The sequence below is a fragment of the Diospyros lotus genome, chromosome 9 (genome assembly GCF_014633365.1).
Source record: "Diospyros lotus cultivar Yz01 chromosome 9, ASM1463336v1, whole genome shotgun sequence".
Classification (NCBI taxonomy): domain Eukaryota; kingdom Viridiplantae; phylum Streptophyta; class Magnoliopsida; order Ericales; family Ebenaceae; genus Diospyros; species Diospyros lotus.
Window position 1 is genome coordinate 1,053,664 of NC_068346.1, and position 23,190 is coordinate 1,076,853.

Here is a 23,190-nt window from a genome sequence, read left to right on the forward strand (position 1 = left end):
TTTGATATGTAAAAAAAAAGATAAAGTGAAATAAGTTAATGTAATATTTTTTTACATGTCAAAGTATAAGAAATTAAATTAACTTAAAAATATAAAAATAAAAATATAATCAAAACAACAAGTTAAAATTGTCATACAAAAGAAAAAATTAAAGTATAAAAATTAAATCAAAATAATAAAAAATTTAACTGTCACACGAAAAAAATATATAAGTAAAAAAACAAAAACATATACTAAGCCCAATTTAATAACTGATATCATACTTTTAGTTCTAAATTTTGGATACATGCCATTATTATAATACACATAATACCAACATTAGATTGAATATTCAACTATTCCTTTCATAATCGATACAATTTTGAGATGGAAAAGTAACCCATATTACGTCCACATGAGAGCTGCCATAAATGAACCACCCATTATTATCTTTCTACTATGGTCATGATCCTACGATTATCAATCCATTTGGCAAAATACATAATAATTGTAATATATATATATATATATAGAGAGAGAGAGAGAGAGAGAGAGGAAATTGATTAATAAGGGCAATATAAGATCAAGCAGCTCTTTCAGTCCCATCCACCATTTCGGCCGAATTAATTTGGGTTAATTAATTACATTTTGGGCTTGAAATATAAGCAACTGACCAAACCATAAGAAACATGAAGCATTCAACAGTTTCAGACGATGCTTGTCGGTGGCGTTTGAAGCTTGCTGTCACGTCCCTGCCTTTCGCAATTGTCGGCCCCCCCGAGAATGGTTACGATACCTGCTTGTTGGCCATGTTCTTCACATGCATGTGAAGAAAACGCCATTTTGCTTGGATAGGACCTTAAGACTTTCATCTCCCAAACGTCGTCAACTCATCGGCGCTTATAAATGTTACGAAAATATTTATTTAAGCACTTAAGTTTAACATCTATAATGATAATTTACATTAATACCTTTTTTTATATCTTATTTAAGATCATAAATGAAAAGGGTCGCATTCGATGTCAACTAAACGGGGGCCCTCCAATTCCATGAGCTCTGCTGGTCAGCATCAGGAATGGTGCCGGTTTGACTCACTCGACCCAACCCGACTTAACTCACCCTTGTTACTAGATATCCAATCCATAGCATTAAGGAAAAAAAAAAAAAAAAAAGACAATGGGCTTGGCAAGCCTACCAATTTGGCCGGCCACGGCCCGACTTGGCCTAGGCCGATGGACTGGGGGGGGGGGGGGGGATGGCCTGTTCATATCTCTATCTCAACCTTAACCTTAAAAACTAGAAAACAGCCCTGTAAAAATAACATAAAATTGAAAATATTTCATAATGAATAGAATGAGATCTATATTTTAAATTGATCACTATTAGGTCAAGCGGTCCAAAATAAGATTATGTAAAGTAACAACAATAAATTTCAGCAGCGAGGTAAGCATGGGATGACAAAGAAAATAGAATAAACAAACTAGAAATACATTTCAGCAGCAACGCAGGAAGTACCTAGCTATATATACATGGATGATGGAACAGTAGCAGGTTAAATATAGGCGGCCGTGTAAAGTGTAAACCCACATGTCAAATCCAAGAGGTGGTTAAAGTTACAGCAAAATTATCTGAAATTGATAGAAGAGCATATAAGTTTACCATATGCAGACTCAAAAGTCAGAATAACAGATTTGTGGTATGAACAGCAAATATCTGCATTCTCATAAGACGAAGTCTGGCTTGTTTGTGGCCTATGAACGAATGGGTCACTGTGTCCGAATCCTGCTACTCTCTGCAGCCCTGACTTGAGAAAAATATTGATGAGCCTGTCCGAGGAACACAGATAAGTGAACCTCAATATCAACCAAAGACCACGAAAACGCTGCTTTTCTAACAGAAAGCAGGAGAAGTTGTGAAAAATGTAGAATTGACACCAGAAAAAGAGAGAAAATAAGCTAAATTATTTAAATCTCAAGTGCGTTAAGCGGTAACACCGGCCATCTCTAATGGTGAAATGCTTCTGTCAGAATACAACAACAACAATTCCAAGCCTTAATTCCACTAGGTGGGGTCAGCTAGATAAGTTCTAGACCGCTATGCATGTCTATCCAGTACCATATTCTCTGTGATGCTATTATATCTTATGTCATGGCTATGAGTTTCCCACCAAATTCTCTTTGATGTTCCTCTCCCATTTTTGCTATAAATTTTCTCCGTTTCATCCACTCACCTCACATGAGCTTCTATCAATCTTTTTTCTCACATGTCCAGAGCATCTCAATCTTGACTCCCACATCTATTTTCAATAGGCACCACCTCAACCTTATTACATATCACCTCGTTTCTTATTTTGTCTTTTCTTGTATGGCTGCATATCAACTGTAAAATTTTTATCTCAACTACACTCACATTTTACACATGTTGGCACTTAAACTACCCAATATTCTAAACTATACAACAAAGATGGGCGTATAATTGTCTAATAACACTTTCCTAATTATGTGCAACACCCATTGTCCTAATGAAGTGACATACTTCTCTCTCTACATTTCCACAAGTTTCAGTCTTCTCTTCTCCCACTTAAGGAATAAAACAGGGAATCTTGATCACTTTTTGATTTTTTGCTTGCAATTATGTAACGAGGGAAAACTACAAAAACTATAAGACTCCCATTCCCAAAGTTTGATCTTACAGACTTCTCACACTCCCCACTAAAATAAAAATAATAGACCAAATAACTTTAAAAAAAGAATTGCAACAGAAGAGCAAATAGAATTTTGATTTTAGAAAAAAAGTACTTCAAAATCACAAGCTTTTTTAACCATCAAACACAACTCACAGAAACTACCCTAAATTCCAAAAATGATGAGGGATCAGGGAAAAGTGAACCAATTTACTTATCCCTGATATTTTGCAAGCAATCTAAACATGGCTTATTTCATATATATAAATATATATATATATATGTATGAATGTATGTCTCCATGCATTAGCCACTGCCAGTAGAAGATCAACCTTCCCTTTTTTTTTTTTTTGGGGGGGGGGGGGGGGGTGGCGCAGGCGGGGTGTATGCTTGCATGTGGAAGGATATAACATCTCCAAGATGAAATAAGGTCAGCACGAGATAAAAAGCTAGAGCACAAGACTCCATGCTTTGCAAGGGCCAGCCAATCATATTTGTATGTAGCCTTCCTCTTGCCCTTTTTTCTCTTGCAGGGAGGAGGTTGTTTCCACAACTCAAAAACATAACCTTCAGTCACAAAGGAGCAACCTTGCTGTCCAAAGTGATACCATGGGAAAAATGAAACAAAGTGGAAGGAATAAAAAAAGGCCAGAACCCAGTTAAACATAAAATATGTTGTATAGAATTACCATTGCTTCTTTTGCTGTAAGCCTGTCTTGATGGTCATAACGGAGAAGCTTGTCAAGGAAATCAATAGCCTGTATGTCACATAGACACAAGCTAGAAGGTTACAGGCCAGAGTAAGAATGAATCCAAAAGCATCAATCTGAAAAAAGTAAAAAAGAGAACAACACAAAAAGCAAAAGACCTCAGGTGACACAAGATGCTGATTGTCTGGATTTATAAATTTTGACCAGGGCTTCCGACTGTGCCTGCAGAAAGAAAATATTACAAACAGTGCAGATGTCCACAAAACCAAGCAATAGGATTCCTGGTAAGGCAAAGAAAGAGCTGCACGCATATTAAATCCTAGGAGGATGGCCAGACAGATGGCTAGTAATGCTTGCCCGAGCCATGACTAAATAAGTGACTGCCAAATGTTCAGTGATATTTGGCCAACCATTTTGGGCACTCTCCCCTTTTCCTTTCACCACCCATCTCCTCCGCCTGGAATCCATTTTGAAATCATGTTTATTTTCTATGAGTTTATTCTCCCACAATTCTTACCCACCTAGTGGGATTAAGGCTTGAAATCTTATTGTTCTTTTAATTTCCCACAATTCTTATACATTTGCAGAACTACTGGTTTTACTGCAATTGGTAATGAATATTCACAAATTTCAACTGCATTCCTTTAGTTCATTATTTAAAAAAAAAAATGACTACGCAATTAAGGTGGTTTGGTTATGAAAGTAGATAAATACTCTTACGAAGAGAGTAGATAGAATGGAAGGAGTTGGTAGCAAAAGAGGTGAGGAACCCCCCCCCCCCCCAAAAAAAAAAAAAAAACCCTAAACACACACACAGAGGCATAATTAATACTCTACACAGCAAGTTGAGCAAAAAAACACTACACAGAATAATCTAACAATTATCTTTTTTCTCTGTTTCAGTGAAAAATGACCGGATGGAGATGTCAAAGGTTCCTGTCAAACTGTCCTTTATGGCTCAGACAACAGCTTACAAAAATAACATAATGATGGAGATTCAAGAAAGGTAAGCTCTTGATGGGAAGGTGTTGTATACAGGCGTTGTATACAGAGGTTTCAGGTTAGTGTGAACCATATTGCAGCGCTTTATTGCTGCAGATGTGTGGGGTGTGGTATTTTCTATTCATGGGAAAAAGTAGGGACTTTTGTGGTTTGGGGAAAAGGTGTTCATGTAGAGGCTTATAGGAAAGGTTGAACAAGTAGTTCCTAATGTTTGATGGGGTCTGTATGCTGGGAAAGGAATATCAGATCTTTGATGGAATGGACAGTTCTATCATGTTTGTAGGAACAGTGCTATTGTCCTTTTATTTTTGGCTTAGAGTCTTTCCCTCTTTCCAAAATTCACAATGTGGATACATTAGGGATTGCCATATTCCAATAGACATTTAGGAGGGTAAGTGTATAGCTTTCTGTAAATTGTAAATTCACTTTGTGGAGATATTGGGGATCTGCATATTCCTATAGATATTTAGGTGGCTAAGTGTATAGTTTTCTGTAAATGTTGCATAAACATGACTCCCAGGGCCTCTTTATTATACAATCCATTTACTTACCAAGAAAATGATTTTTAAAATTTTCTTGTAACCATAGCAAGAAGGAAATTTTGATTATATGACTAATAACTTCTGTCCTCATCTAGTGGGATTAAACCTTGTGATTGTTGTTGTTGATGACTAATACTTCTGTAATCTGATGAGATTCAACACAATAGGTAGGATTCCAGTGAATTAGGCGAGTTTCGGCTGTATTTCAACTCCCAATTACAAGGAAAAAATTGTAAACAAGCAACAAGACTGGGCATTCGAGAGGCCCAGGACTCTCCTACAAGAAAACTCTAAATTCTTCACACCCTTCTCTCTCTTCTAACCTCCTTTTATAGGTTGTTATCCCTCCTCCATAACCGTATTTGGTTATGCACATGCTGGTTTGTGTAACAAACCAGCCAAGTGCCTACTCTACCCTTGGCGCACATGCTGGCTGTTACGCCCTCCAGCTGTGTCCCCAATATTCCTTTGATTCTTGTAGCGCCTTTGGTATGTCTGCAGTACCGGAGGCCTAACATAATCCTTTAGCTGGCTGGGCAATTTTAAAAATCATATGAACAACCCTAAAAAACAATCATCTAGTCACCAGCATGGTCCATAAGTAGCATAACGTCAAACATACCTCCCAACAAGAGTATCAAGTTGAGGATCAAGCTCCAAATGATATTGGTTCAAATAAGCATTTAACTCATCCGTCCCAAGTACCTGGAATTGCATTTGATGTGAAGATGAGTCATTGGCCATATAAAGAACAACTGCAATTAAATATCTAGCTATTTCATGGGAAAGAACAACATTAAGAAATTTTCATTTGGATAGGTGAAAAAAACAAGGCTTTTGATATTAAACCTCTGGTAAAAGCTTGTGTAGTTGGCTCTTCAGACAAAATCCAGTCTCAACAGAAATTCTATGGTTGCAATAGTTTTATAGGAAAAAGATTACTTCACTGATATCTGGAAATTGCATTACCCTTGCAATTTTGACAAGTTGATCATGATTGTCATGCCCATAAAAGAAAGGTTCCTTCCGAAATATCTACATAGAACCACTGAAACACAGTGAGCAATGCAGATAACTTATCTTTCCTTCCAAGTATATATGCAGATGACACTTTAAATGACTTTGGATGAAGATATTTATTCTTATAGAGAATTTGTTTTTGTTTCGAGCATGATACTGAAAGTGGATGTAACTCTCACCATTCCAGCAAACATGCAACCAAGGCTCCACATATCTAAAGAATAATCATAGTCTTGCAGATCAACTAAAAGTTCAGGCCCCTTGAAATATCTGAGAAACAAGAAAGAAAGTTTCAAATCTGCGTCAAGAAAAACTGCTGAACTTTGAATATAGGCTCTGAAAGGTGCATTCATAGTGTTACATAAGACCATCCAAAACATGTAATATGAACGTGTTTAACCACCTCATATATATGTTTGATTTGACATTTCAGACCATGCATTCTGTTTTGGGTTTGAATTGAAATGAAAATTGCGGGTCTATTTAAGAGTGCTAGTTTTGCTGATTACATGTTTTTCTTATTCAATGTCACGTTACTTACAGAACTAATAGTCTGTTTGGTTATGCAGTGGGAATCACAAAAGTACTTTTTTTTGTTTTGTTTTCTACATAGAAGTGCTTATGTGAGGTTTTTGTCATGTTTGGCCAAAATTAAAAGGCATGTTTACTGACAGCAAAATCTATTTTTGCACTGTGAACCAAAACCATGAATTTGGAGCATCTGCTGTAAAGCAAAAGCATAGGCAGGAAATAAAATTATTTTTAGCCAAAATTACCTCCAATAAATATTTAAAATTACAAAAATTACAAACCAATCAACACAGAATCCATATCCTCATAAACCAATCAACATAGAATCCGTTTCCTCATAAATCACTCTACATAGAATCCATATCCTCATAAATCACTCAACATAAAATCACATATCATGCTCCTCTCACCAACCCTCATTGTAGTTTTTTGTAATTTTTGCAAATTTCAATTTTATTTTACAGAAGACAGAGCACTCCAATCATTACAAGGTTTTTGATTAACACTCTTAGTTTAGATCTTTACAGTCTATTGTAATTTAAAATAGGAGCTATAATAAGTATGCTTTTATTGCAATTCTACTACATAAAGTTTTGGATGCAACTTTATTAGGGGCTTATTTTACTAGTTTTAGTTTTAGCATTAAATCAAAAAAAATTATAAAATTGCATTTCTGATTAAACACATTCACAAAAAATGAAAAGCTAATAAAAAGATGCAAGCAAACATAGAGTTCAGGAAAAGCTTTATGCATTTGCATTTGTTTATATACGTTTATTGGGAATTTCTCAATGTGTACACAATTCTAATTTTTATAGTCATTTAATTTGACTTTTGACTTTTATAGAAGCATAAACTAAAAGTTAAGGGAAAAGCCAAAAGCTCTAGAAAATCTGCATCACTCTTGAATGACTTCTGCACCTTGACATGCAAAATGTAACATCAAGAGTTGTTGCCATCTCCATTCTTAAGAGCTGATGGCATCTTCCTTAAAAAACAGACCAACAATTCAAAGTTATTGGGAAAAATAAAAAAATAATAAAACATCTAACCTTGAAGCAACACGGACATTGTATTCCTTTCCAGGATGATAGAATTCAGCAAGACCCCAATCTATTAAGCGAAGTTTCCGCAACTCATGGTCTATCATAACATTATGAGGCTTCACATCTCTATGCATTATCCCTTGTGAGTGACAATAATCTAATGCCTGAAATGCAAAACTTTTTGCTGGTTAACCATCAAGATTTGAAATAAAACAAGATGTTAAATTTACACTAAAATATGAAAAAAGAACATCTACATGTTCATCTCTGAATGTTATAACTGGAATTGCAGTTCATGACTATATGCATATACCTTAATTCCAATGTAAAGAAAGGATGCAGCAAATCAAATTTGGCTCATCTAATCAACTCCATTCTATAAATCTCTGATCATGGGCCGCAACAAGAATCCATTTTCTTTAATCAACTCTATCACTCCTGATTTTGCTAGATTTTTTTTTTAGATAACCATGATTTTGTTAGATTATAAGGTAGTGATATCATAACCCAACACTTTCACATGTTCTGTTAAACTGCCTTCTTGTCCCCATCAAAAAAAATTAACTTGAATTATAGGACTCCTTGGTACTGCAATTTTTCCCTTTATTGCACATTGTTCAATGTTGACTAATTCACGGGATGATAGAGAAAATTGGATTATGATTTCTTGGTCTAATCTTCCTAATCTAGCAAAGATTCTATCTTCAGTATTTAGAAAGAAATTGGACAGACTTAGATAGTTCCTGTTAAAACTTCATTGGCCCTCAAAGTGCACAGCTTTCATTGATCTTCTTATCCTATACTTGAGACAACATTTTAACAGTTCCTATTCTTGTTTTCTGTATCTTTAAATTTTGTATAGTGTACAACATATCCTTCCTTATTGTTTATCTTTCCTATGTTGTATTCTTCTTCCCTATTAATAGGGGATGTAATATTCAGCTCAATGAATTGAGAGAAGTATTATTCTTTGTTCCTCCTACATTTTTTTATCTATTTTTTACATGGTATCAGAGCCTATTCTCTCAAATCATTCTTTGTGAGCCTTAATTGCCACGGTTATACCTTGTTTTTCCGTTCACTATTTTTTTGTTGTAATCTTGTATGATGTCCGAAATTTCTGAAACAGCTTCACCCATCTCAACGAGAGAAGCTATGCCAATCGAACAACCAACCAATGGTGCCCCTGCTAGTGAGCTGCCAAGAATGCACCATTCATACCGCCTAGATGGTGGGAATTACCTTCAATGGTCTCAGTTGGTGAGAACGTTTTTGAAGAGTCGGGGGAAGATTGTTCACCTTATTGGTCCAGTACCTAAAGCCTCGGATCCAGCATTTGTTGCTTGGGATGTAGAAGATTCAATGCTAATGTCATGGCTTTGGAGTTCAATGCTACCTGAGGTAAGCAAGAACTATATGTTTTTATCTACAACTAAGGACATTTGGGATACAGTCAAGAAAACATATTCTAAGGAGCAAGATGCATCAGTTGTCTATGAAAAAAAAAAAATCAGTAGCACAAAGCAAGAATCCATGTTTGTGACTGATTACTACAATAAAATGAATGGTTTTTTGCTTAAATTAGACCATTATTAAGACATTAAAATGGTATGCAGCAAAGATATTGTTATTCTAACCTCTATGCTAGGAAGAGTTAGAATAGCGGAATTCTTGGTTGGGCTTAATTCTGAGTTTGATCAGGAGCACAGATCCTTAGCAGGGAAAAGATGTCATCTTTGAATGAGGTGTTTTTTATAGTACGTAGAGAGGAGCATAGAAGGGTGATTATGTTTAATGATCATAATCTGGAAGGGTCAACAATGTGTTTAACAAGATACAAGGATCAAGGATCATACAAGGAAGAGATGTGTTTTCCTCTAAGAAAAACAAAGAGGGCTTGTGGTGTTCCTACTATAAGAAGCCAAAACACACAAGAGAGACATGCTTTAAATTGCATGAAAAAGAGGTGGTTTTGAACCAAAATGGGAGGATTTAAGAATCAACAGCCTAAGAGTCAAGCAAAGGTGTATGTTACAACTAAAGAACCAGAGGAACTAGCTGAGAAAGTCGATTCTACTATCTCTTTAGATCTGGGAACATTAAACACAGAAAAAATCAGTAAGCTAAAATCCTTCTTCAAGACTCTTCAAGGAGGATCATGCTCTCTAGCCCAAACAGGTATGTGTTTTAATTCTAAATTCTCCATTATCTCAAACACTACTAGGAATGAGCTGTGGATCTTGGATTCTGTAGTTACTGATCACATGACTCCCAACCTGAGTATGTTTGAGACATATAAACTAGTAACCAGCTCCAAAAGAATTACAGTAGTTAATGGCCATATGGTTCCTATAGCCGAACAAGGAAGTATGCGTTTGAACCCTTCCCTTCCTGTCCAACATGTGCTTCATGTGCCTAGTCTTTCTACCAATTCATAACTCACTCAAGATCTTAATTGTTGTATAATTTTTTCTCCTCATATTTGTGTATTTTAGGATCTAGCCATAGGGAAGATTATGATTTCTTGGTCTAATCTTCCTAATCTAGTATAGATTCTATCATCAGTATTTAGAAAGAAATTAGACAGATTTAGATAGTTCCTATTCTTGTTTTCTGTATCTTTAAATTTTGTATTGTGTACAGCATATCCTTCCTTATTGTTTATCTTTCCTATGTTGTATTCTTCTTCCCTATTAATAGGAGATGTAATATTCAGCTCAATGAATTGAGAGAAGTATTATTCTTTGTTCCTTCTACATCTTTTGATCTATTTTCTACATTCAACCATCTTATCTATATGACACCATATCTATAGAAGGCTAGAAACATAATGCTACAAATGTGCAACTCATAAGAAACCCTTAAAAGTTCCAAACAGCTGAAACAAGTACTCTTTAAGTATCAAAAAGCATGATGCCTAAATGTGCAACTTAAGAAAATAATAGAGTTCCAAATGGCAGAGTTTTGAAAATGTATTAGACCTCATAATTTCCTCTTTTTTTTCTTTTTCTTTTTTTTTTTTTGAAGGCAAGGATTGTAAAGTAACAAAATAAGTGGAAACTAGTCTATAATATATGTTTCCAAAACTCATTTGTCAGGTGGCAAATTGCAGGGCAAGAAAGAAAACACGAATAGCTAATTGAGATGTCTTGTTAGGAAAAATATTACTCATACTTGGTTAAGGTTTTAACTTAAGTGAAGAAACATGATATTATATCAAGGCTTCAATGGACAACAAAAGACAATAGGATTATATAAAACAACATAACAAGCTTAGTCCCCCTATGTGGGGTAGGCTACATTAATTCTAGCTTGCCAATCATTTCTATCTATGGTCTTATCTTCTTTAAAGCCCTTATAAATCATATCATACTTAAAGAGTTTCCTACCAAGTTTTCTTGGTCTTCCTCTACCTCTTTTGCTAAAGACTTATTCCATTACATCTACTCTCCTCACAAGAGCTTCTATTAATCTTCTTTTCACACAACTAAACTAATTTAATTGTGTCTTACACATCTTATCTTCAATAGAAACCGCTCTGACCTAATTTCTAGCGCCCTCATTCCTAATTTTATTTTTTCTTGTATATACACACACAAACTAGCTTTAGAACAAGCTATGTCAGAGTGTTCAAAAAAATTGACTTTTGATTAGTCATTTTTGTAGTAGCATAACTAAAAATAGCAAAACCCTAGAATAGGAAGAATGTAACATCTTATGAAAAAAGATTGATAAAAAATGTAAAACATATATAATCTCTATGATAAAAGTGGGAAAAAACTAAAAAAACGCCATTGTGTGCTTTTGGCTTTTTAGATTTCTTGTGGTTTTATCAATCCAAAGAGCTTTCTCATTTTAAGCAAAAATAAAACATTTTTTGCATCTTTCAAAACAAAAAGAAGCTAGTGACAAATGGACCCTAAGCTAATTATTTTGTTCAAACAAAATTCTTGATACAACACAACCATATCAACTATCTTCATTCACCATCTCATGAAACTTTCCCATATCAAAAAGGTGTTAGAATTTCATCTTATCATTCTTTCTCTAGAGGGTTGCATCAAGAAGGGCATCCAATATAAAATTTTGCCATGTTATTCTTTTGCATGAATTTATATTGTTAATGTGACTTTTAGAAATCAATTAACATTATGAATGTTGCGCGACCAATCCTAACTTAGTTATGATAAGGTGTAGTTAATGAAAATGAATGATGAAAATTCTTGATACAAAAGCATATTACGGACAAGTTATGTCTAAACGGGAATTCTTCTGATTTTCAAATGTGTTAAACGATGCTCTAAAGCATTTCTTCTGATTTTCAAAGGTGTTAGAATGTCTAAGACCAACTAATCCCCCCCCCCCCCCCCCCCCCCCCCACCTGCACATGCACCCCCCATAAAAGCACATGTTTGTTTCTAACAACTTACCGCTGATATACCTTTTTCCTTGTCTTCTAGTTTTCTTCCATCATGCACCTAATATCCTCATATGGTTAATTTCATTCTCAAACAAATTTTTATACCCTAAGTAAGCAATGCAATAACAGAATTCCATAATAAAGCATAATTACACAATTTGGATAAGAATTAAATAAGAAAAGAGGAAGATGGTAAGAAATGCTCTGGAAGAAGCTGCTTATTGATTTACCTTGAGAAGTTCATATATGTAGTAACGAATATCATAGTCTGTTAATGTGGGGTACAGGACTTTGAAATCTGTACTGTTGACATGCTCAAATATCAAGCTAGGTGTTTTTGAATGCTGATCTCTGACAATATCAAGGAGTTTGACAATATTTGGGCCCCCACAAAGGTTCTGAAGTATTTTAATCTCTCTCTTTATCTGCACAGTATCATGAAGAACATTAGGATGGACCCTCCTTGGTAAGTTATCAATCAAGAACTTCAAAATACTATGGATTTACATAATCATATTTAAATCAAGGATAACTTGCACCAGGTCCCCTGTAGTTTGTTTGCACAGAATGGGGAAATTGACCGAACATTCTGTCCTTGGCTTCACATATTCAGTCGATTTCCTGTTCTGTGCAATTTCAGTTTCTCCCTCAATCCATAAATTCCACCATTGATTTGATTCCCCTAAATCACGATTTGCACTGCACATTGTGGTTTTTGATTCTGATTCCTCAATCAATCTCACGCCATTGTTACCACAGAAATCATCTCTCATGTGTTTCAATCCTTCCTCTGCAAACCTGTGATAAATCCTAGCTTTGGGGCTCATTGATTCAAGCTCCAAGGTACGTGCCCTCCCTCCTTCCTCGTAGGGACGTCTTAAGAGGTGTCAATCTTGGTTAGGCTGATAACCCCACTATGACAATTTTAGCCAAATCTCCACCTTGAGGCTTGAGAGGCCAACTCAATGATACAAAATACTCACTCTAGAATTCGTCAATTAGAGAAGAGAGAACAAAGAAAACTGTGTATTAACGATATTAAAACATACTCAAAAGATACATGTTACACTAAACCCCAAAGGGTCACTTATAACTATCTAAGGAGGGGTGAGTTTCCTACATGGCCGATGGGGGACTTCCATCATTCTGTCTCTCTCTTTGTATTTTCTTTTGGCTCTAAGTTTGATGGTTTTGGTTTTTGGTTTTGGTAGAATTTGTATATTTGGTCAGTCATAATTGAAAGGAACTGGTAAACATCACCTCACTGATTCACATACTCTTGTGAGATTTAAAACGTTATACACTAAAGATCTGCTCACCAATATCATCCACCTTTACAGCAACTGTAAAACTTGTCATGCGCATCCTTCTTCTGCCACGATTGAACCCTAGTTAATTAGTGGCTCTGTCACTAACCTAGGGATTACCCATCTTACACCTATATATATGTTAAATGAGTAAGTAATTATCTCCACTACTGCCCAGCACACTTAAAACAATTCATAAATAAAGCGAAGTTATAGTTGCAATGGTAATAAACATAATAACAGATGCATACTTGTCGAGCTTCACCTTACAAAGTGATGAAAGTTTCATCGTAGACTTAAATATTAATAGTAAAATTATACCTTTCTGTCGAACTTTAGCATATGTATTCATGTAATAGTTGTGCCCTTTTGTCTTAAAAAATCTAACCTCTTAAGATTCACTGTGACAGCATTTGCAGGTTCTGCTGAGTCCATGTCCAAGAAACGTGAACAAGAATACAAAGTTTTTCATTCTTTGCACCACAAGATGCAAAAAAAAAAAAAAAATGGGAGAACCACCTAGATGATAATCCACCTTCCTTCATGCATTACTAACCCCAAGAAAGGATTACCTTTTTCTTCTTGACAGGCTTCAGGATCTTGACCACACACCGCTCATTGCTGTTGACATTAATGCCTTCAAAAACTTCACTGTATTTTCCCCTTCCAATTTTCCGTACAACCTCATAGTCATCTTGCTCACTGAAACAAAATTTCAAAATATTCTTAATCAGACTCCGAAGAAGATAGAAAATTAGAAATCATATATCCTATAGAAGTATTTGACTGAATGAAACAAAGAAAGCTAGGGGTAAAAAAAAGCGAAAAATAGCAAAGTAGTTGAACCAAATAATATCCCGATGGAAGCATGAAAATGAATGGGAAATTTTATTTTCATTAATTTATTCATAGACCATTTAGAATTCCTCTCTTGGTCTCCCTGTGCCTGTCACTGCCTCTACTTTCATCCACATCTCCCTATCAATTATTATCTGTCCTCCCTCTTAACTTCCTATCATACTTCTCCTTGATTACCTTCTCCTCCTCCTCCCTGAATTCTGTCCTTTCTTTCCCCTTTCTATCTAGTAACACAAACTCTTTTAACACACCACTCCCAAATAAAATTAAAACTCATCCGTGCCATTTTATTTTTTAACTTCCACAAGCGGACACTTTTGGCACCTTTTTTTTGTGTGTGTGTGTGGGGGGGGGGGGGGGGGGAGGGGAGTTATTGAAACACATGGCTATCCATTACTTCAACAAAATAGAACCACACTGTGAGTTAGCAAAAAGTTGGAATTCAATTATAGTTATTCAGTTTTGTTTGAGTGGCTGGAAGACTAGAGGGACTCAGACATATCAGTTGTTAGGTATTTGAATGCGGCAGTGGCAGTTAGGTAAAGAGGCTAATTGTAAATATATTATTATGTGAGGGGTATATGGGGAATTAACCAGATTAGTTCTCTCTTTGTAAATCTCGCCCTTGTGTCTATAAATAAGGGGGAGAAGGAGACTGTCGATTACCTGTTTTTCTGATCATTCTCATTGTTAAGTGCGAAGGCTGGATTGCGAGAGAAAGCTAGTGTGAGAGATAGTCTTGTAATCTTGCAGTGAGTGTTCTCATGTAACAGTAAGGGAAGGGATTGTGTGAGTGAAAGTCTTGTACTGTTTTCATCAAGAAATTAGTGGATTGCTCTCTCTGTTGAAGGCTTGATGTAGGACTGATTTATCAGTTCGAATCACAATAAATTCTCGATGCCTATTGTGTGGTTTGATTGTTCTAACTCTATTCTTTATAATTCTTTAATTTATGTTTATGTATTATGATAATACCGGTGAGTTGAAAGAGTGAAGAGTGTTATTTGTTGGCTTCTTGGATGAATTAATAGACTGCCAGTGCTCTCAATTGCAACAATTATAAACTAAAAATTATGTACTAGTATATCTACTAATCCCTTCATGAAATTTTTAATTTTAGGATTTTACAAAGCCAAACTTAAATCTGTTTATAGATACTTCCTTCTAAAATAACTCACTATGCTCTTTTTGCCAATATATCAAGAGGTAATGAGAAACAGAAGAAAATTCATAATAGAAAAGCTAAGGAACTTGTCTTGTAAGCCACTATCCCTCTGTCATTATATAACAGGAAAACATCAATTTGGTGTTTTCCACTCTTGAAGACATGTCAAAATAATTCCTAACTATGCCTTTAAGCGGGAGGTAAAGGGTACACATTATGTGCGTGCCAAAATATATATTGATACACCTCTTCTTTGAGTTTCTATTTCTTTGATCTTCCCTTCTACTTCAATGATTTTTCACTTTTCAAATTGAGAAAATGTGAAGACATTTTCCCAACAATCTAAACACTGTGATTATGATGAAATTAATTTAAAGATTACATAATCAAAACTTGTGTGGGCATATTTGTCATCTCAAATTAGTGGCAGGGCTCCAAAATAAGGAAACATTAAACCTGCTTTCTGCTTTTAAAACTTGAATTTACTGATGATTCATATATATATATATATATATATATAGTTTCCAAGAACTTCTATTTAAATAAATTTTAATTGATTATGACGTGAATATGAAAATTATGTCTATAAATTGTAACTTCCACTATTACCCTAAATGTTAGGTTTTCTCTTTAAATTTTACAGAAAGAGGGGGGAAGAAAAAGATACTCCAGAGCAAGGGCAGAGCCACATGAGGCAGTTTTTTAAAAAAAATTATTTTTTACAATAATTTACTACTAGAAATAAAAAAAATTATATTATACTTTACTACTAGAAATAAAAAAAAAATAAGTATTGAAGAAAGCAAGTATATAATGGTCTAGTAGTAACTATCGCAGCATTTTTTACAATTTGCTCATAATTTTATTTTTTTACAATGATGATGCAAATAAAGCTTAGTATTGAAGAAAATTGTGAAGCAAAGAAAGCAAGTATGGAGGAAATTTATATTGAAGAAAATGAACAAATTAACAGAGCAAGTATTGAGCAAATTGATGTTGCACAACTTCCTATGAATCCCGGGCTAAGAAATACAATAATGGATTACAATGTTAATTTTCGAGATCAAATTAAAAGAGCCTACTTGCAAAGAGGTCTGTATTAGCCTCGAAATCAAGACGATTCATTCCAGCTTGACTCAATGAATTTGGTGAATAATTGGAATATAGTATAAGCAAAGAAGTCGCATTTTGCTTATACTGTTATCTTTTTAAAACAAATAATGGGGAACAAGGAGATGGTGATTCTTTTGTGAAAAAATGGTTCAGTAATTTAAAAAAAAAAATAGACTTCAAGTTCATGGTAGAGATGCTAATAGTGCACACAATTAAATTTGAAACAACTGTGAAATCTTAATGAATCAAGAGAAAAATATTGAAATAATTTTCTTTAAGCAGTTAGAACAAACACTGTGTGATTATCGAATTCGTCTGAATGCATCAATTGATTATATTCGATTTCTTCTATGGCAAAAACTAATCTTTTGTGGTCATAACGACTCTAAAGATTCAAATAATCAAGGTAACTTTTTTGAACAATTGCAATTTCTAGTATGAAAAGTCGTAAGGAATAATTGTAAATATATATATTTTAATATTATTATTATTGTTATTATTATCTTATTTTTTAAATTATATTTTTTGTATTTAACTTCGCCAATCAAAATCTTGGCTCCGCCCCTGTTCCAGAGGAGAGGGAATAACTCAGCAAGTATTAGGTACACACCAACACAAACGCATGGTAAATACTGCTATCCTAGTATGATTATAAAGTTAAACGGAAATCATTAGATAATTTAATCTAGTTAGATCCTAAGTCAACCTCATGGACTGATGTAATCACATACAAAATACATAGAGTCGTTCTACAGGGCCAGACAGCCCTACTGAGCACCTCACCGAATGGGGGCAAAATGATGAATTTGCCCCCACCCACTTTGCAAATTTGCAAAGTGGACCACTGCCCCCGCCCCCGCCCCTACTCTCTCATCTCCCCTCGCATGGTGGCTGTCTCGCTTCGCTGCCGTCGCCTCTCTACCATTGCCGCCTCATCTCGGCGAGGCGACGGCGGCGGCCATGAGAGGAGAGAGCAGGGGTGGGGTTCGTGGGGGCAAATTCGTCTTTTTTCCCTCTTTCAGTAACCCGGTGGGTAAGTCCATCGGGCTCTCTAGACTTTTCCAAATACATATCTCCACAATACATACATAATAACACAAAAATTAAGTCCGTAAGCATGTTCAAAATGGGAATTTAAATTTACAGTGATCCAGCTAGGAAGATTACAACTTATTTCCTTTTAAATTTACTTCCAATGATCCGTGATCCAGCTAGGAATGATCCGTGATCCAGCTAGGAATAATGTAACTTGTCCCAGTTATGCGAAAACAGAGCAGCATCAAGCAATGGAAACGCAAAATTGAATAAAAACGATTAGATGCGATTTAGGGTTTCGAATTTACCCCCACTGGACAGCAAGCGATTCGTAATCCCAGTACTCTTTGGGGCGGAGAACGTTGACGTCGGCGTACACTCGAGCTCTCGACATGGCGCCGCAGCAATCAGGAGCGCCGTTGACGGAAGGGAAGGAGGGGAGCAGGTTAAGAGCGAGCGCAGGCGGCGCAAGCAAGGCCCACGCGGCGCACGCTAGCGAGATGCAAAGGAGAAGCGGGGTCGGCCTGTGCGCATGTTTCATGTGCCGTAGCCATGGCCCGATCCATTCAACAACGATTATATCGAAGAAGCTTTTCGATCGATTCGCTTATCGTTATTTTCATAATATTCTGTAGCTTTCGGAGTGAACGCAATGCATGCGTACTGGGAACCCATTTACACGTCCTCGGATAGCGTCTATACACGTGTCCTAGCGGTGGTAATAAATGCACATCTTTATTGTAGATGGGATACGATGTATTTATTACGTACTGTCTTTAATATCTATATAATTTTATTAATTAATAATAAATATATTATGCATCAAATTATTTAATTAACCAATAAAAGTATTTAGATGTTAAAATTAAATTATAATAATTGAAATACAAATCATAAAGTTTTTATATATTATAAATTAAATATTATATTTTTTAATTATTAAAAAAATATAATAAAATAATTAATTTATTCAAATACTATCAACTAATCATCTACGTGATGTGCTTCTCACGATAACAGACGCATTCATATATGCACTAACATTCTATCATATCAAAGACTTAAAATAATATTTTTTAATAATTAAAATAAAAAATCTTGATATTTTACACATCAATAGCTAAATACCATATTTTTTAATTGTTGAAAAGACATTATATGTATTAAGTCATAAATTTATTATCTTATCTTATTAATATATTAAAGTAGTATAGTCCACTAAAGTATTTTGTCAAGTGGTGATAAATTGTTTTCCCTTCAAAACTTGCATTAAATTAATGTGGTGATTAATTAATTATATTAAAATAAAATCATCTATTATATTATATTTTCAATACTAAGATTTAAGATATCAAATTTTCAAGACTAATGCATCATGCATGGGTTTTTCGATGTTGATTCAGATTTAAGATATCACATTTTCAAGACTAGGGCATGAATTTTTCGATACTAATTAAGATTTAAGATATTATATTTACAAGGCTATGAAATAAAATTAAGGATCATGCTACATGTACACCATTTTTGTACATCTTGGACTACACAAGGGATATTATGACAAAAATACCCTGTGCCTCTCCATGCGCCTCACGCGCCTCTATGCGCCTCATGAGGGATTTTTTGTCATAATATCCCATTTTGTAGCCCAAGATGTACAAAATGGGTGTACCAATAGTATTTTCCTAAAATTAATGCACGATGAAAGAAAAATAAGTCAAAATCTGTATTTTAAAGTTTTGTTATCATTACATAAATTAAATTTTAATATTATAAATTAAAATTTTCAAGAAAAATTTTAATTAGCAATGGAAAACCCATGCTTTCTCACGTTTTAAGAGTTTTAATTTATATTTATATTTATAATTTATAAATAAATATATAATATAATAAATTATTTTACTTTAATAATTAATTAATTATTACCTTTAATTTAATGCAAGACTAATACATGAATTTTTCAATACTAATTAAGATTTAAAATATCACATTTTTAAAACTAATGTATGGGTTTTTCAATATTAATTAAGATTTAATATATCATATTTTTAAGACTATAGAAAAAAATTAATGCATCATGAAAGAAAAATAAGTCAAAATTCATATTTTCAATATTTTGTTATCATTGCATAAATTAAAATTTTTAAGAAAAATTTTAATTAGAATTAAAAAAACCCATGCATGCATTGGAATGTGATTTTACTTTAATAATTAATTAATAACTACATTTAATTTAATATAAATATTTAATTATTTATTGTTTCAATGTAATAACTTTTGTGTTTAAATAAGAAGTTAATGTTAAGACTTTTCATTTTATATAACGTTCTATAATTTAATAAAAGTTTTTTAAATTAATTTTTTAAAATATGAATAAAATAATTAATTTTGTCAATCAAATCAGTGCTAACAATACGTAATGGACTTGGAAGATTCAAGTCATGAGGTTTTGAGAGATTTCATACTTTGAAGATAAGTCATAAACTTATAACATTGAGATTGTTTTTATGGATGAACATTTTTTTTATATAAATTTATTATTAATTATTTATATAAATTTTGCCATCAAATTTATAGGATGGAAGAATTCATACAATAATCAAACGTTCGTTGATTCGGTCTTTTAAAACATTAATTTGTGAAAAATAATTATATTTTATGAGAAATTTTGTAGTTGGATACAACAATATGAAATTGTAAACTACAAGTCACAAGTATAAGAAATTAGTTTTAAATACCAATTAAGAAATTTTGTAGTTGGATACAACAATTGTATTCACAAATACTACTATTATAGATATTATGGATGAAAGTTTTTTAATATAAAATTATATTTTTAGATCATTTGCTAATATTTTGAGTGTAGTTGAAATTGACGAAAATGAATTATTTGTAAATATAAAATTAATTATATAATTATTTATGTCTTTATAATTGACATTTTTTTTAATTTTATTAAATATATAATTAGATAGGTCATTGACAAAGACAATGTCAAGTGTCAAAAATCTTGTGAAATGACAACCGAGAAAAGTATGGTTAACGATTTATTATTCTAAAATTAAATTATATAATAGCTTTTATTTTTATTATAATATTTATATATTACAAATTATATAACATATTAGTAAAAATGAAATTATGAGATTAGAATTACATAAGATGAACTTATTATAATTTTAATATGTATATATTCATAATTACATAACATATTAACATATTAGTATTACCATATAATCATAAATACAACAATTGTTTTGTTATAAATTCAATTTATATAAATATTACCGTATTTAGTTTAAATTATCATATTTTGTTAAATATTTAAGAAACAGCTCTTAATAAAATATTTAAGAAACCAAATTAAGATTAAAATATTTGTTTGAATCACTTTTATATTCAACATGATGTTTAATTGTTAAAAAATGTGACAACCTACTTAATGTGTTAATTATTTTTAAAATATTGAATGACAGTACATTAAATTAAGAATGTTCTCTATTAGCACATTGAATGACGGATAATTAATTAAACTTAAATTTTGATGAAAGGTTGAGTATTAAAAAAAAAAGTGTTCATCTGTTCTATTATAGTCATTTAAAATACTAAGATTAATTTTTTATTTTTAAAATTATAAATTTATTATGATTACGCGCGAGTTTAACACTAGTTACTTAATCATTGCTCAAATGTTAGCATTACCCTAAATTTTCTAAAAATAATAAATTAGTGCAGAGAATACTAAAAGTGTTACTCAATTGTTGTTACGGATATTTTTCGAATCCCTTCTTATGGGCTGAACTCAATCTAGTAGGCCAGTCCAATCTCTTGAAGCCCAAACAAGCCCAAGACTAGGGGTGTTCACGGTGCGGTTTGACCGATCTGAACCATTTTCAGCAAGCCAAACCGTTAATGCGATTTTTCGACCAATCGCACCACATTTACGGTCTGATTTGGTGCGGTTTACCGCGGTTTGAAAATCTAATACAAGTGCCTTAAAATCACTAAAACAGAAACTAATGAACCTATATATTAGCATCAAATAAAATAGAAACTAATAGAGTTTTCTGACCGCTTCAAAAAGAAATTATCAGGAATTTTTGTTGGTTCCTTCCTTCCACTGAGCTTTTGGATTAGGAAGGGGCATGTATATACATGAAGGATATAACCCATTTAAAGCACTACATGATTAAAGTCTATCGATATTCTTTTCTTAGCATTGTAAGTATACGTAGCAATGAATGTGATGCTTATATATATATTCACCTTAAACTTGAAGTAGATTAACACTAAATGATCCTCGTTGGTGAGATCGGCGAACCATTTTGGCCTGAGCTTCGGCCCCAGTTATGTCTCGTAGATAGCTCTAGATCTGCCGAGCTTCCTCTCCTTTATCTTGATCTACTCGAGCTTCCTTTCCTGTGCCTCGATCTACTGGGCTTCCTCTCCACTTCGGCTCGAGGCTTCGAGCTTCCTCTCATCTGCCTCGATTTGTCACAGCCGACGGTGGAACCGTGGGTGTGGGTTGCTGATGGATGATTCCGATTGGGGGAACTGGGGAAGGGTTGCGCAGGTGGGGGATGAGGCTGCCGATTGTGATAAGGTTGCGGGTAGGGGAGGCGGCTCTGCCGAATGCGATTAGGGATTAGGGTTGCGTGTGGGGGAAGGGGTTGCACGGGGCTGATGGAGACTTTATATATTAATATATTTTTTTAATTTTATTTTTTGGGCGGTTCGGTTTAAAACTGAACCGCCTGCTGTCCAAACCGAGAACCGCGCAGTTTGGACAACCTTCAAACCGTTTTCGACTGCAAAACAAAAAAACCAACTGGTTCGGTCTGGCCGGTTTCCGCGGTGTACCGGTTTTTTTGAACACCACCCAAGGCCAAGCTCGCCAGAATAAGGTCACACTTCGCTAAGGCCCGAGTTTAGACTGCGGGAACCAAGCGAACTCCTAGCGATGTTTCAGCTCGTTGACGTAGCTGAGCGAACTCCTAGAGATATTTTCAGCTCACTAGACAAATTGTTTAGCTCGCATAGCAAGAAGGTCATGAAATAACCAAAGAACAATCGTGAATTAAGCGTTATTATAACTGGGCCATCTAGGCCCAATCTGGCTCCCCTTTCTCGACCCATTTTTTGGCCCATGCCGATCCCATCCTGACACTATATCAACCTGCAAACAACATCTATGCAGTCTCTTTTGGGGATCCACATGCCCACCTCAGATCATATTCTCATTAATGGCGAATCCCATCCACATTAATGAGGGTCTCGTCGGCACCTTATCGCCATCTAGATACCTTCATCGATGCCGGATATTCAATCTTATTATTTGCATACGCACGATGCAGATGTATGGAGGGACATCTCTTCCTCTTATATCAATAAACTTTTTTTAGAGTCAAGATATGTTTTTTCTTTTGGCCAACCCACTAATCCACAGCTTTTCCTTACTCCCTTACTTACTCGAAACGTCGGAGTATTTGCAGGAATGGGCCGATCGGAGAAACGCAGACCGAATCACACAACATTCTTTGAAATGCCTTCTCATCCTCCATTTCGTGTTCATTTACTCAGTGCGAGCTAACGAATCACGATCGAGTAATTCCCAACGTCAACAATTGTAATATTTTTTATGATGTCCGTGTATTAATATACTACATAATTATATTAATATAACACAAAATATAATATATTAATATATAAGCATCACTATAAATATTATAATTGAATGTACAAAAAATATTTTTAATCCATTAAATACATGAATCACCCTAAG

At 34.1% G+C, this 23,190-nt stretch overlaps 1 protein-coding gene across 2 annotated transcripts; it reads right to left on the bottom strand.

Moving 5' to 3' along the window:
- Positions 1 to 1,434: 1,434 nt before the first annotated feature.
- LOC127809712 (casein kinase II subunit alpha-2-like) lies at positions 1,435 to 18,046 on the bottom strand. Of its 2 annotated transcripts, XM_052348730.1 has the most exons (10): positions 17,720 to 18,043; positions 13,813 to 13,942; positions 12,164 to 12,358; positions 7,520 to 7,677; positions 6,116 to 6,206; positions 5,886 to 5,951; positions 5,539 to 5,621; positions 3,531 to 3,594; positions 3,352 to 3,420; positions 1,435 to 1,805 (listed from the first exon to the last, which is right to left on the bottom strand). In XM_052348730.1, exons 1-10 carry the CDS (start codon positions 17,950 to 17,952, stop codon positions 1,746 to 1,748), a joined length of 1,149 nt encoding a protein of 382 aa, XP_052204690.1. In that variant the 5' UTR covers positions 17,953 to 18,043; the 3' UTR covers positions 1,435 to 1,745. The 2 variants fall into 2 exon arrangements, with proteins under 2 accessions (XP_052204690.1, XP_052204691.1); XM_052348731.1 differs by lacking the exon at positions 12,164 to 12,358 and having other exon boundaries at positions 17,720 to 18,046.
- Between the last annotated feature and the right edge of the window lie 5,144 nt (positions 18,047 to 23,190).

Coding starts and splice junctions, on each gene's coding strand:
- LOC127809712 (XM_052348730.1), bottom strand. CDS start 17,952: ATGAAACATGCGCACAGGCCGACCCCGCTTCTCCTTTGCATCTCGCTA. Junction 7,678..12,163: donor ACATATATGAACTTCTCAAG/GTAAATCAATAA, acceptor TTTGCATTTCAG/GCATTAGATTATTGTCACTC. Junction 1,806..3,351: donor TTACAGCAAAAGAAGCAATG/GTAATTCTATAC, acceptor TTCCTCGGACAG/GCTCATCAATATTTTTCTCA.